Genomic DNA, 14,890 nt, shown 5'->3' with positions numbered 1-14,890 from the left:
ATGGGGAGTGGTTTTCTGTTGTCCCAGAAGGTCAGACCAGAAATCAAGAGTTTTTGACTAAACATTACAAAGAATGTCCTGAAAGAGAGGTTTCTAAGTGGAACAGGCTTCCTCAGGAGGTGGTGGGCTCTCCTTCCTTGGAGGTTTTGAAGAAGAAGACTGCAGATTTATACCCTGTCCTTCTCTCTGTATCAGAGACTCAGAGCGGCTTACAATCTCCTCTATCTTCTCCCCCACACCCTGTGAGGTGGTGGGGCTTAGAGGGCTCTCACAGTAGCTGCCCTTTCAAGGACAACTCCTGCGATAGATATGGCTAACCCAAGGCTATTCCAGCAGCTGCAAGTGGAGGAGTGGGGAATCCCGGATCTCCCAGATAAGAGTCCGCACACTCAACCACTACAGCAAACTGAAACACAGGTATTGATATTGACTGAAACACAGGCTAGATGGCCATCTGACAGCAATGCTGTTTCTATGAACTTCAGCAGATCATGAGTAGGAAGGCAGGAAGGGTTTCATCAGTGCTTAGTTCTCGTGGCTCTTTCTTACATGCCCAGGGAAATGCTGTTTACCACTTTGTGGTCAGGCAGCAATTTTTCTCCAGGCTAATTTTGCCAGGGATCCTGGAAGGGTTTTTTTGCCATCTTCTAGACATGGAGCAGATGTCACTGGGTGTTTGTGTAGGGAGGATGTATTTGTGAGTTTCCTGTGTTGTGCATAGGGTTAGACTAGACGACCCTGGAGATCCCTTCCAACTCTGATTCTATCTCCTTGAAGCCAAAGACAGGCATGAACAACTGCTGATGTTTGCCTTGACAAAGCTTCCTTTTACCAAGACAGAGCATCTCTCTAGAGCCCTCAGACAGAGGAAGGTCTTTCCCAACACTTGTGATTTGAGATCCTTTAAATGGAGATGGGCCTGAAACTTGAACCTTCCATATGGTGCTGCACCACTGAACCATGACCAGATGAATAGCAATTGAGTTGTATTGCATACTCCATGTGTATTAAGTAACTTAGATCACCTGCTGCATAGTATTGGGAAAAATTCCAGGGAATGATGAACTGTGCTGAGTGAAAAGGGAAGTATGCCAACAGTTTGACAATAGAGGTCTTCAAACACCAGAGCTAGATCAGGTCAGACCATTGGAAAAGACACAGAGGTGGTTTTGAGTCAAGGCCCAGTGTTGATACAGAAGCAACGTGGTTTCCTGACTCACACCTATGGCTTGACATATAAGTCCCAGCACAAATCCTTATCTTCCTGGTTCTTCAGGAGTTTCGTCTGTGTTTTTGTTGGCATTCCTATAAATGGGCTCTTTGATTTTCTTTTCCATTAAGAAGGGGTAAAAACGAAGCAACAGCAATTAGAGGATGTCAGTAAGAGGTCCTTGTGCCCAAGTACTAATATCATTGTCACTCAAACTCCGCACCTGTAAAAGTGCCATAAGGTGATACATCTTTGGGATCCACTTATATGCTGCTGAAAATGCAGTCACAAGACTTATACACTATTTCTTTTGTACAGAGAAGACATGTCATGTTTTGTTCAAAGCTATTGTTACTCTTAAAACTCCGAATTTAAACCCTGTAGCTTCCAGGTCTCTGCTCCATGATGTCATCAGGCTCAGAGTTGGGCAATACTTAGGGCTTTGGGGTTTTTTTCCCCCCCACAAATAAAACAGTTTATTAAAGCTTATTTGCAGTACAATACTTAGGGCTTTAACAGACAAGATGAAGATCACCATTTTGTTCCTTAGATAAATTAGAAATTACAGGCTCATACAGCCTCACTTTGCCTCAGGGTTGTGAAGTGAGAGGTGTTTTAACTCTTCAGTCTCTAGTCAGTTTCTTTATTTGACACCTGGCTCCCTGTTTTGTAACCGTTTAAAAGGCAAGAAATAGGCCAAGTTTAGGTGCCTCTTGGCATGTTGCCTAAGGTTTTCCCTTACCTCTTGTTAGCATTGCCTCACTGGCACCCTGCGGACTTGAAGCCTGCTTGGAACTTTAGCCAGTCAGGAATGTGGAGTCCTGCGCTATCTGTTGAGCCAACAAAATAGGGATGAGGGCTGTGGGGGTTCCATGAAATAAAATGTAATTCTCCATGGCTTAGATCTGGGTTCTCCAGCCCAACTTCTGGACCGTCAGTCACATACACACTCATTTCCCAAATGTGCAGACCTGATTTGAATTGGGGCTGTGGTACAGGAGGAGAAACTTCAGTTTTCCTCCCCTCGCCCTTTCTCCAAGCCAGAACAGCCCAGGAGATACTATTTTACTAGAGAGAGCCAGTTTGGTGTAGTGGTTAAATGTGTGAACTCTTATCTGGGAGAAATGGGTTTAATTCCCCACCCCTCCACTTACAGCTGCTGGAATGGCCTTGGGTTAGCCATAGCTATCGCAGGAGTTGTCCTTGAAAGGGCAGCTGCTGTGAGAGCCCTCTCAACCCCACCCACTTCACAGGGTATCTGTTGTGGGGGAGAAGATATAGGAGATTATGAGCCACTCTGAGTCTCTGATTCAGAGAGAAGGGTGGGGTATAAACCTGCAGTCGTCTTCTTATGCAGTTCCCCAGATGGACCAAATGGTGTCCCTGGCTGTGTCAGGTTGGGGGGAAGGCTGAAACCCCTTCTTCATGCCCTGGCCCTGATCTGAATTTGAAGAAGAAGAAGATTGCAGATTTATACCCCACCCTTCTCTCTGAATCAGAGACTCAGAGTGGCTTACAATCTCCGGTCTCTCCCCCTCCCCACAACAGACACCCTGTGAGGTGGGTGGGGCTGAGAGGGCTCTCACAGCAGCTGCCCTTTCAAGGACAACAACTGCGAGAGCTATGGCTGACCCAAGGCCATTCCAGCAGGTGCAAGTGGAGGAGTGGGGAATCAAACCCGGTTCTCCCAGATAAGAGTCCACACACTTAACCACTTCACCAAACTGCCTCTCACACACTTGGGAAATGAGAACCCAGCATTGTGATATGTGACTGACAGTCTGAAAGTTGGGTGTGGGAATCTAGACCCAACCCATAAAAATAATACTTGCATTGGCCTTGGGACAATTCCTACAGAACTCCACAGTCTTCGTATTTCTTCTCAACAACGCTGTATCTTTCTTCTGCCAAGCTTACAGAATATGCATGAGGAGCTTAGTTTATCTCCTCCTCATTTTGGTTGCCTGTGCTGAGTGGGGTGGTGTCACTGCTGCTGACATATGAGGAAGTCCCCAGCTCCAGGCAGCTGATCCCTGCATGTGGCTCAAGGGTTTTGTCTTCTCTCTTATTACTTCATTCACCTGTGCTGGAAAGCGTGGAGACTTAAGGTAGGGATCTGCTGAAGGCAGCTGCCAAAGGGTATTAATTGACCCATTGAAGGAAGCCTTCACCACAAATCCATTCTTCTGATAAAGGTGCGCTAAGGTTTGTTTTAAGATGTAAAGGTGGTTTGTCAGTTAGCTATCTCCCTTGCTGGTGTTCTTGGTGAGGTGGATATGGTGGAACTAATTAGCAGCCCACTTCTCTGTCAGGTGCCAACTGGCAATTGGAGCAGAATTCTTCACGTTGGGCAAAAGTTAAATTGTTCCCGCCTGTTCCTTCTTACAGCCACTGGCTCAGAGCAAAGTGGTTATCTTTGCTGCCACAGGAAAGAGGAGGCAGTGTAGCCTCCCTGCGGATACCATTTTCTGTATACTTTTATTTAATAATAGGGACTTGTGCTGGGAGATGCGGGAAGTTTGTGTGTAAGTGTTTGCGGTGAGACAGATACTGGTCTTTTGAGGGTCTTCCAGATTGTATAAAGTATAAGGAGCTGATTTAACTGCAACCTTCACAGAATGAGGTAACTGGCCTAATAGGTAATGAGTCTACCCAAAGCAAAGGCAACATCTACCTGTGTTAGGTAGGTCCAAGTGGTTTAGCATACCTGCAGACAGATTTATAGAGTTGCCGTATACTGAGTCGGATTTAGTCCATATTACCCATTTTCACTGGGAGGTTTATGAAAAAAATGGGGTTACCAACCATGTGGATTCTTCATAAAGCAAATGCAAGTAGTTGGGTTCTTGCAAGAGAAGATTGATGGGGATGCTTAACCATCCTCTGTCCTGACATCGTTGTCTCATAGATACCAGCACTGCTGTTTTAAATAAATACTTCTACAGTTGGATCTAGAAACTGACTTTGCTGTGGGGGGAAAATCAGGCTGTGTGCACACATGAATATTTGCAAGGCGGAATAGGGTAGAAAAGTTAAGCTGATAACTTGGCCTTCGAATTTCTCCTGCAAAGGCATCTCCCCAGAGATTTGTACTATCTCAGCAGCTTTGAGAATATGTATGTGCTGAAATAAGGTTTAGTTCCAAACTTAATGAAAGTTGTCCTCCAGAAATGTATCTTTGTGTGCTCAGGAGTTGGTAACTATGCTCGTATTCCATAAACAGAAACCTCTCTTTGTAAATGTAGAACTCACTGATTAAAGCTGGGAGTAATGTAATCAAGTCACATTATGTTGCCCAGATTTAGGAAGGGTATTGTGCTTTTTTTTTGTTTTTTTGCTTTTGCTTTGATGGATAATTCGCAGAGTTTTAAATGGAGGGGCGGAAGTGGGTCATGGTGCCAGAGTCAAGACAAACTCCGCCTGTGTTGAAATCCAATGAACCTTAAATTTAATCTGAGAAGACACTGAACAAAGGAGTGGAGGAATTCTGTTGAGGTATTCAGTCACTGCTAGCTGACAAGAAGCTTCTTGTGTTGAAAATTTGTGGAACCTGGTGTGTTACGAGACGACCCTGTTATATAAGTTTGGACAAGGTAGTATCTAGGTTTCTTCTAGTCCTTCCATTTCACAAATCCAAGGGGTTTGACTTAGTTTTCATAAGGGGCCAAATGTAATCTTGAAGAGGTGGTTTCAGAGTTCTTTCCATTTTTCTTGAGGTGAGCTTCCTTTCCTGGATTTGGCCTTTCAGCATCCTTGTTTAATAGGAGCTCCACTAGAGTCATTTTAGTTGGGCCATATCGAAAACCCATGGTGCTCCCAATTGGCTTGGTGGACAGATTTGGACAGACAGTGTGATTCCTCTGTCTTTTCACTTCCCTTTTTATAAAGGGGGGTATGCATGTTAATGAATGCCTTTTAACTCTGAGAAATTATACTTCCATAGCACTTCATCAAGCAGAGTGGTAGGATTTATCCCAAAGCACCCCCGTCAAATAAATAAACAAATAATGTGTATGATGGTAATCCACAATCTGAAAGCTTGATGTGCTGAAATGCTATAAAGCTGAATTCGATATGCTTCTAGTCCTAGTGTGAAAGTATGAGACTGTCCAAATAACACTTTCTTTACTAAAATAATGTAGTTTCTTTTTGAAACTTTTACTTCCCCCCCCCCTGCCTTTCAGATCACTGCCTTTAGTACTGTGTATGTTTATAATGTTGTTTGTTGAAAACTGACAATGCCATTTAAAGCAGTACAGCTAGATTGGAGTTCTGAATAGTTAGTTTGGAGTCCAGTAGAACCTTAGAGACTAACAAGATTTTGGGGGTATGAGCTTTATGAGATTTTTTTTTTTGGGGGGGTATAAACTTTTGAGAGTCAAAGCTCCATTTGTCAGAACTTTGACTCTTGAATGTTTATTGCAGGGGTGGCCAAACTGTGGCTTGGGAGCCACATGTGGCTCTTTCACACATATTGCGTGGCTCTTGAAACCCCCACCACCCACCAGCTGGCTTGAAGAAGGCATTTTTCTCTTTAAATCACTTCTCCAAGCCAAGCCAGCTGGCAGCTTGAAGAATGCATTTTAAAGTTAGTTGCTTTCTTTCCACCTCCTTCCCCATCTATTTGTCTTCGTTCCTTCAAAAGATGTTTACAGAACCCTCCCTCCCTTGTCTTGTGGCTCTCAGACATCTGACATTTATTCTATACTAGGAGTAAAGCCCGTTGTGAAAAAAAAATACAACGGGCTCTAGAAGGAGGCGCTGAGCAAGCGCCTGCCACCCTTGCTGTCTTCCCACCCACATAAGTGAAGGCATTAACTTCCCCCCACTTCAAGAGGAGCTTATCTCTGCTATCTAGAAAGCAGTTGTAAATCTGCATGATCTCCAGAAGTTCCCTAGGAGGAAATGGCATTGTACCCCAAACCCCACCCCTTAAATATCCAGGAATTCCCTAACCTGGAGTTGGCAACCTATGCTGCTCTGACTCCAACTTTCCATCTCCTTCCCCCTTCCTGCAGCTTCTACATAGGCTGTCTTCCTCCATAGTGGGGGTGGGGAACCAAAACCGCTTACATAATTCTCTTCTGCCCCTTTGATCTGAACAACAACCCTGTGAGGCAGGTTAGGCTGAAAGTCTGTGACTGGTCTGAAATCAGTCAGTCAGCTTCCACAGCAAGAACCTGGGTCCAACAGATCCCACTCTGAAGCTTTAACTCCTATGCCCTTCTCAAAGTCCACCTCGGAATCTCCAGGAATTTCTCATCAACATGGAAAGGTACCACTGAAGACCTCTGGGCAAGTATTGCTGTCTTCCCACCCACCCAAGTGAAGGCATTCACCCCCCCCCCCACACACACACACCTCAAGGTAAGCTGATCTCTGGCATCTGGAAAGCAGTTGTAATTCAGAGTGATCTCCAGCCCTCACCTGGAGATTGGCAACAGTGGTTCCAGGAGGAAATTGTTGGTTTGGAGTCTGTGTCATTGTACCTCTCTGAGGTCCCACCCCTCTTCAAACCCTGCCCTCTCCAGGCCCAGCCCCTTAAATCTCCAGGAATTTCTTAAGCTGGAGTTGACAACCCTATCTCCTTCCCTTTATTTGCCCCTCTGACTTCAGCTTTCTATCACCTTTGCCTTCCCTGCAGCCTCTATATAGGAAAATTAGTCATTCTTCATGGGCGGGGGGGGGGGACCAAAGCAGTTTACATCATTCTCTCCCCCCATGTGATCTAAACAACAACCCTGTGAGGCAGGTTAGGCTGGAAGTCTGTTACTGGTCTGAAATCAGTCAGTCAGTTTCCACAGCAAGAACCTGGGTCTGGCATACCCCACTCTGAAGCCCTAACTCCTATAGCCTCCTCAAAGTCCACCATAGAATCTCCAGGAATTTCTCACCAACTTGGAACTGGCAGCCATAGTCAGCCCTGGGCCCAATGAGTTCTGCCTGAGGCCTGTAGTGTAGTGAGACCCTTCAGACCAACAGTCTATCTCTGACAGACTGTTTAATAGGGAGGAGTCGTCAGCCATTACATCAGTTTACATCATTCTCCTCTCTCTCCCCCCTTTGATCTGAACAACCCCATGAAACAGGTTAGGCTGGTTTGAAATTGCCCAGTCAGCTTCTACAGCCCTCACCTGGAGATTGGCAACAGTGGTTACCCAAGAGGAAAGGCCTCCCTCAGATGACTTAGGAATTTCTGACCAATGTGGAAAGGTACTACTAAAGGCCTCTGTGCGAGTACTCCCCCCAGCCTTGTGTCTTCCCACCCACCCAAGTGAAGGCATTCACTCCCCCCCCCCCTCAAGGGGAGCTAATCTCTGCCATCTGGAGAGCAGTTGTAACTCTGAGTGATCTCCAGCCCTCACCTGGAGATTGGCAACAGGAGGAAAGGCCTCTCCCTCAGAGTCCATTCTGTCATATGAGCCCACTGTAGCCTAATTGGAATAGAAAGAGTGAAGAGTGTTGGCAGGCGGAAAGGGCCCCTCCCTGCTGTGAATGGACATTCCTTTTGCCTCAGTTGAAGAGAAGGCACCCTACAGCTTTCTCATGAGCATAGGCCCGTAGCTGGGGGGCCAGGTACCACAGATCTTTCCCCTGTTTTACACCCTCACACCTCCTTGCCTGCTCTCAGACAGACTGGTCCCGGGCTTCCTACAACCAGGCCCTGAGAAGAGGCAGTACTGTTAAGGAAGCCCCCTGTTAGCAGGTCAGTGGGCTTATGCTGGAGTTATTGCCTGATGGGGCTGGCGGTGGGCAGGGAGAGCAGAATCAGCCAATGGCAAGGCAGAGACAGTGTGAGCCAATCCTGTGCAAGCCGCATCTAACTAATGAAAATCCTCAGAATTGCCACCATGGTTGGACTTTTATTTATATAACTGATGGTTCTTATGTTGAGCAAGTTTGACCACTCCTGCTTTATAGCCTGAAAATCTTGTTGGTCTCTTGAGGTGCTCCCAGACTCAAATTCAGCTCTTCTACTGCAGAGCAACACAGCTACCCTCTGGAACTATTTTAAGCAGAAGTATACCCTTCTAAACCCAGTGGCTTAAATGGACTTAGAAGGGTGTAACTCTGCTTAGTCACCGGTTTCAAGTGAAGATACAGCCTTCTAAGTCCATGCAGTCACTGGACGTAGAAGGATACTGTAAGGCATTTGTACTTTTACATTTCATAAATATGTCAAATCATACAGTTTTATATGCTGTAGTGTAGATGATGGATTTTATGTTGTTAAAACAGTGAAATAAGTTTGGGCTTCATAAGAAAGTACATGTATTTCATTTTTGCTTGAAATGTCTGTTTTTCCTGAAACACTCCGCCTCCCCCATTGGCTCCAAATTAACAGAAATTTAACATCTCTAGGTAGCAGATAAAAATCCCGAGATCCTCTGAGTGGTTGACTTTCAGCTTCTGAGCCAGATGACTGAGTCAAAATCCTTGGATGATTTTCCCAGAGCGTACAGTCTATTCTTGCAAATTGCATTCTAATACCTGCCTGTTGAGCTTCTTTGTGATGGTCGGGTCCTGCAGGTGTTCTACATGTTCCGAGCCCATCTGCAGCATCTGGTGCAGGCTCAGGGGCTGGGCTCACTGTCTGAATCTTCAAATGTGTGACAAATATAACTTTTGAAGAAGGTTTTGTTGAATGAATATTTGAATATTTTCTTCTTATTACCCTTGTGTCCTTTACTGTTTGGAAAATGGAGACCCTCTGTATTTGGAAAATAAAGTATAGAAAAGTAAAAAGTGTACCCCCCCCCCAAAAAAAGCCTCTAAATATTGAATTTTCTTTTTAATACACACACACATACACAATGACTATAAATCAGAGTGCCTGGAATTAATTAATAATTTTGGTGTGACATTGTGTGTGGTATAGCCAGGAGGTCCTGAGATTGTCTGACTGCCTGAAGGACTAGCTCTTTTTAGCATTATACACCGCTAGGTGGTGAACTAGACATGTTTTTGGCCTGACAGAGCTCTGAAAGAGCTAGCTTCATGTGGAGGAGTGTGGAATTGAATCCAGTTCTCCAGATTAGAGCCTGCTGCCCTTAACCACTACCCCTCACTGGCTCTGGTAAAGTCCCTGGAGGAATTATTATATGGCTTTTGTTATATGGTTACATGGAATTGTTGTGTACATTTAAGAATTGGGATGCTGTTTATATACCCTAACAATAAGTAATTGTGAAATGTCACATTGTGAACATTTGGCATATGATGGTGAAAAAAAATGCTCTCGTCTTGCAAGTTCTGAATAGCTAGCAGAATTTGGAAGTATTTCTTTTGGCAGTGCTGCTTACAGCAGTCTGATTATTTTAATGAGTGCCATTGAGGTCTGGGAAATGAAACTTCATGGCTATGGATCTTTTCCATTAGTATAGTTGTCAAGGAATATGTTTAATGTTTTAATTCCATGTATGTAATCCACAGTATAAAGTGCATACAAAGTGCTGACCTAGGATGTGGGAAACCCCGGTTCCAGTTCCACTTTGCTGTAAATGCTTGCTGGGTGCCCTTAGGCTAGTCACACCTTCTCAGCCTGGCCTGCCTCACAGGGTTGTTGTAAGGGTAAAAGGGAGGAGAGAAGAACAATGTCAGCTTCTCTGGGTCCCCACTGGGTAGAAAGGTAGGATATAAATGATTCAAATAGTAAATACAAGTTTGAATGGCATTCAGAATATTGGTCTGTAGAATAAGAACGCTTACTGCTTGAATCGCTTCCAATCTTTGGAAACCTTTTTTAAATGCAAAAGTGTGTGTGTGTGCGTCTGTTCAAAGAGGGAAAAAAGAGAACTAGGCAGGAAATTTAATTTATTCATTTAAAACTTTTACGTTTCACTGTTCAAACGGAAGTTCGGGCTGGCTGACAGCATGAATGAAGCACAATTACTCTTCGATATATAACAAAGAAAGGGAAGGCTTACTTGTGATAAAAACAAACACCTTCACAGAAACCTTGATAACTATACAAATATTACTACTCAAACTACATCTCAGTTTCCATTTGCCAGCAGCGGTGGTCAGAAAACTGCCTTCTGAAGTAGTCTGGCCTGTAAGCCAAAATGCCCTCAAAACGAGGTTGGGGAATTGTCAGGTGGGCACCTGGCTTAATCAGGATCTTTTACCTGTGTATACAGGATTCCACATTCAGAAAGTAATGCTTAAAAATATTAGGGACTCTAATTAAGTAAAACAATTAAAATTTATTAAGAAAAATATAGGCTTCCATACAAGATAAAATACTCATAAAATCACACATACAGTCCTAAGAAAAATAGAGAGATAGGGGAACCATGGGTAGACAAACAGGGTGATATTTACCGATCGTAGTCTTCAAGGAAGGCTCCAATGGCGACGAGCGAGGAAGTGGGAGAAGGGACCCGAAACTGATCAGGAATCGGGGATGGATCTATGCTGTGGAATTGGGATACTGCTAGAAGCACACCTGTGGGTAGCTAGTCCACAGGTTATAAGAACTCTCTTGAGCCCTTAGGGGATGGGAGGTATGAAGGAGGAGGAAGGTGGTCAGCTGATGCATGACCTCCAAAAAAGGGGAGGTTTCGCAGTGACCATAAGGGCTGGACTACTGCGACAACCAATAGAAAGTTCATTGGTGGCACTTAATTGGGTGCCCATTCCTGACCAATGGACTTGCTTGGATCCTGGATACCTGAGTGAACTTTCAGGTTGAAATGGACCAGGGGGAGGCTCCAAAATGACAGTTGGGGAGAAGAATAGAAGAGATTACTGGGTGGGAAGATACTTAAGACTATTAGACTTGTCTGAAAGGGTGACAATAGAGAGTCAAATCATGGCCTAGGTAACACCCAGTTTACACAAAGGAACTTGGCTCTGGCTGAAGATGGTCTTCCTCTTCTTCTGTCTTCTCCTTGGCACTAGTCTTTGTCTTCAGCTCCATTAGACAAAGAAAGTGGCGGTTGGACAATTAGCCACTCCTGGGGTGGGTAGATTGCTTGCAGGCACAGGGGACATCTGGTGTGTACGTGAGCCGTCCACTTCGCTGGAATGGAGTCAAGCTTGGTAGGAAGATGGCTGCGTGTGGTGTTAGCCCTCCACGGTGGATTCCATGGTCAGCGCTTCAAAACCATTCGCTTGGATAGCTCCTGGCGGCACAGTTTCCTCCGTTCCATGGCTTGGATAGATGACGGAAAGTCTTCTGTTCTCCTGGTGGGCACTCTTGTACCAGTCTTGAGTGCCTTTGTAGCGTTATGGCTGCTAGTACTGCATAAGTCCCTTTTGCCCGTGGATAGGTGTGCTCACACTCTCTGGCCAGACATGTGCGAGTCACTTCTTCAGGTGCTCTGGCAACCAGGCTGGTGATTACGATGCTTTGTAAGGGGTTTTTCCTCACAGGCCTTGCAGGGTTTTTTGAAGGCCAAGAGAACAGAATTTGGCATATTTCCTATGAGCAATTTTACCCTAGTGGGCTATTGCTGCTAACCTCCAGAGTAGGCCTGGAGTTCTCCCAAAGCTACATGAATTACACTGCCAACAAAGATCAGTTCGCCTTGAAAAGATGGCTGTTTCAGATGATGGACTGTAGGGCATCATGGACTAAGGAGGGGACTGAGGTCTCTCCCCTCCTTAGACTCTGCCTTCCCTAGGCTTCACCCCAAATCTTCAGGAATTTCCCAACCCCATAATGCGGGTGGGGAGAAGAAGAGTGTATTTCTCAAGAAGAGATGGTCAGGATAAATGGTTGTGTGGACTTAAATGTGCAAACAGATCTGTATAGAATGATACATACAATTATAAAGTGCACAGAAATAAGGGTTTCTTATTTATTGGCAGCAGGTTCAGGTCAGAGGGGAGAAAGTACTTTGTACAATACATGATTTGCTTATGGGATTCACTGCCACTAGAGGTGCTGTGGCGGGGCAGGAGGGAAAGGGAAGGCTGGTGTCTCTCAGGCCTTAGTTAAAAGGATCTAGCTGCCTACCATTGGAAGCAGGATACTTGATGTTGGTCTTCTCCATCATTGTTCTTTGTTGTGCATGTATGTACTTGATGATATTGTCAAAACAGAACGTCTGCATAAGGGAAGATTCAGTTACCAAATACAAGCCAGAACTGGAATGTCTGAAGCTTTCAGATATGACTCAAACAATATTTATAAAACATGTTTAGAGCTGAGTTCACACCTTTTAATAAATTAAGTTCTGAGTAATCTCCATGAATTTAAATGACTAGCAGTTACCTAATGTTAGATTTTTTTTTTCAAAAAATGGGCATATTAATGATTATGTGGCTGTCCGTTAAAAAAATTTCAAACTTAGGCTCAGTTGAGAATCAGTCTGAAGACTCATTGAAATAATAACTGCCTTATCTGCATTTTTTAAAAAAACCAAAACGTAATATTTTAAAATCAGGTTACCAACCACACGTTTTTGGTCCTCTTCAGTAATAACAAAGTAGAAAATAACACATTCATTCACTTTCAGAGTTCATGAAACAATTTTTTTGTTTGTGGCATTTATGCTGAAAGTGACCTGTGTCCCTTTTAACCTGCAAACTAGCCTGAAAAGTTTTTTTTTGTTTTTTGAAATCTGTTGTATTTGGAATCTGGAACTGCCTGACTGACTGACTTTTTGTTCACGTGACTTTCGTGGAAGGAAAATACAGGTATGAGCCGTGAGCTGACTCTTCCTGTTTGCCAGGCACGGTGCATAGTTTCTGGTACCTGCCTCTGACAAGTCATCATCCATGCCTTTTGGGGAATACCTTGCTCAAGTTTTGTGGAGTCAAATTGCCAGCTAGCGTTATCATTCCACAAGGTTTAACCTACTTTGTAGACTCTTTTAGCATTCGGTGAACGTTTGTTGCTTCTACTGTACATTTAGATTAATTCACGCACATGAACACTAGGATACTGTACGTGGCCACTGCAAAGACTAATGCTACACCAGAGTTTCGTCTTTTGAATTAGTGGAGGATTAGGCCATTGGAGAATAACTCACAGCTAAGAGCATTCTAGAGTGCATTATCATGACACAGGTGAGGCTTGCAAAGTGATTCATGGTATGAGAACAGGTGTGTTGCAAACATGTCCTCAGACCCACCTGTGAAACATGGGAGAGGTCTGTGCATTCCAGCTGTTACTGTATGGCATATTGACTTCAATGGATTTAAAAAGGTGTATGTAGGATTGTTTTGTCCAGTGGCACCTCACAATTTAACAATTTGTTTTAGCCTAAATTTATGCTGGATTAAATTTTGTTAAGTCCCTAAGTGCCACTGGGCCTCCTGTTTTAATTTTTCTACAACAGGCTAATGCGGCAGCTACCATTCTGGAATGACCACGTATTAGGAAAAAACTGTGATGCGAAGCCAGTTTCCTCTTCTTTTCTTTTAGGTGACCAGTAGCAGTCGCGATGAGAGCAACAGCTGCAGAACGATGTTTCATATGGTGATAAAGATGATCAACAAGTCTCGTAAGTGAAGGCACTTTGCCATTTCCTCCTGCTATGCTGCAGACCTTCAAATTATATGAAAAGGGTATATTTGTGCAGAATAGTGAAGAATGATGTGCTGTTGGGGGGAGTGTGGAGGGGGACCACTCTGGGCTGGACAAATGGATTTAAGGTAGAATAAAGAATAATTTACAGTGCAATCCTATGCTGAGCTAATCTAGTCTGAGATAATTGATTCCAGTGTGCTTAGATTGTAGTGGCTTTGCAAAAGGTTGTATTATTAATTTGTGGCGAGAAAAGGCCATTTTAAAATATTGGTTTAAATCATGTTTCCCATTAGTACTTCATCTATTTCCTGAGCAATGATATGTGCTAATTGGTTACTCTAACCACTAAAACATGTTAATGTACAGCAAAGCAGAGCATTTGTGCTATCTGGCGGCAGTATATTTTGTATACTTTTCTATGAAGTGTTATTTTTACTGAGTTTAGAAAATGCTGCTTGGTTTGTGAAAGACAGCTTGGTGTAGTGGCTAAGAGTGATTGAGTCTAATCTGGGAGAACGGGGTTTGATTCCGCACTCCTCCACATGCACCTGCTGAGTGACATTGGGCCAATCACAATTCTTGAAAGAGCAGCTCTCTCAAGAGTAGTTCTTGAAAGAGCTCTCTCAGCCCCACCTACCACACAAGGGTGTCTGTTGTGGGGAGAGGAAGGGAAGGAGATTGTAAGCCGCTCTAAGACTCTGAGTGAAAGGTGGGGTATAAATCCAATCTCCTCCTCTTTTGAGGGCTTATTGAATGGATAATTTTGCTGAGTGCTTGTATCACGGTGGAAGCATTGAGGTTTTTTGTAAGATGGAAGCCACGTACACAAAACAGGACATCTATTTTATTAACTGATATCAGAGGACATCAAACCAAGGCTGTAGTCAGGATCTGAAGTTTGATGGGGGCCTTATCAGGATTTTTTGTTTGCGGAGGCCAGGGGGCTGCCCAGTTTGGTGGCCCTGGCCTGGCTCTCAGCAGTGTAAGCTCAGGGTAAACTGGAGACCCCTGAGGGAGTCCTAATGGACATTCCAAAACAAGAACTCTCTGGTAAAGAGCTCTGACAACTCTCTGCCCCTTCCCAGAAGGAAAGGACATATATTTTATTAACTGACATCAGAAGACATCAAACCAGGGCTGTAGTCAGGATCTGAAGTTCGATGGGGGACATATCAGGATTTTTTGTTTGTGGAGGCCAG

General features: G+C 44.2%; 1 protein-coding gene across 5 annotated transcripts in view; it reads left to right on the top strand.

Annotated features, from left to right (window-relative positions):
- The window catches only part of ST3GAL4 (ST3 beta-galactoside alpha-2,3-sialyltransferase 4), a 71,418-nt gene that overhangs the window by 34,110 nt on the left and 22,418 nt on the right, over positions 1-14,890 (top strand). For 4 of the 5 annotated variants that reach the window (XM_060250707.1, XM_060250708.1, XM_060250706.1 and 1 more), the window contains exon 2: positions 13,587-13,665. In XM_060250707.1, coding sequence (XP_060106690.1) covers positions 13,629-13,665 — 37 coding nt within the window. In that variant the 5' untranslated portion in view covers positions 13,587-13,628. Of the gene's footprint in view, positions 1-13,584; positions 13,666-14,890 lie in introns of those variants that run through there. The other variant, XM_060250710.1, reaches the window with a different exon arrangement.

Source organism: Heteronotia binoei, chromosome 12 (assembly GCF_032191835.1).
Source record: "Heteronotia binoei isolate CCM8104 ecotype False Entrance Well chromosome 12, APGP_CSIRO_Hbin_v1, whole genome shotgun sequence".
In the NCBI taxonomy this organism is placed as follows: domain Eukaryota; kingdom Metazoa; phylum Chordata; class Lepidosauria; order Squamata; family Gekkonidae; genus Heteronotia; species Heteronotia binoei.
The sequence above is the reverse complement of the archived record's forward strand: the minus strand, read 5'-3'. Positions and strand labels throughout refer to the sequence as shown.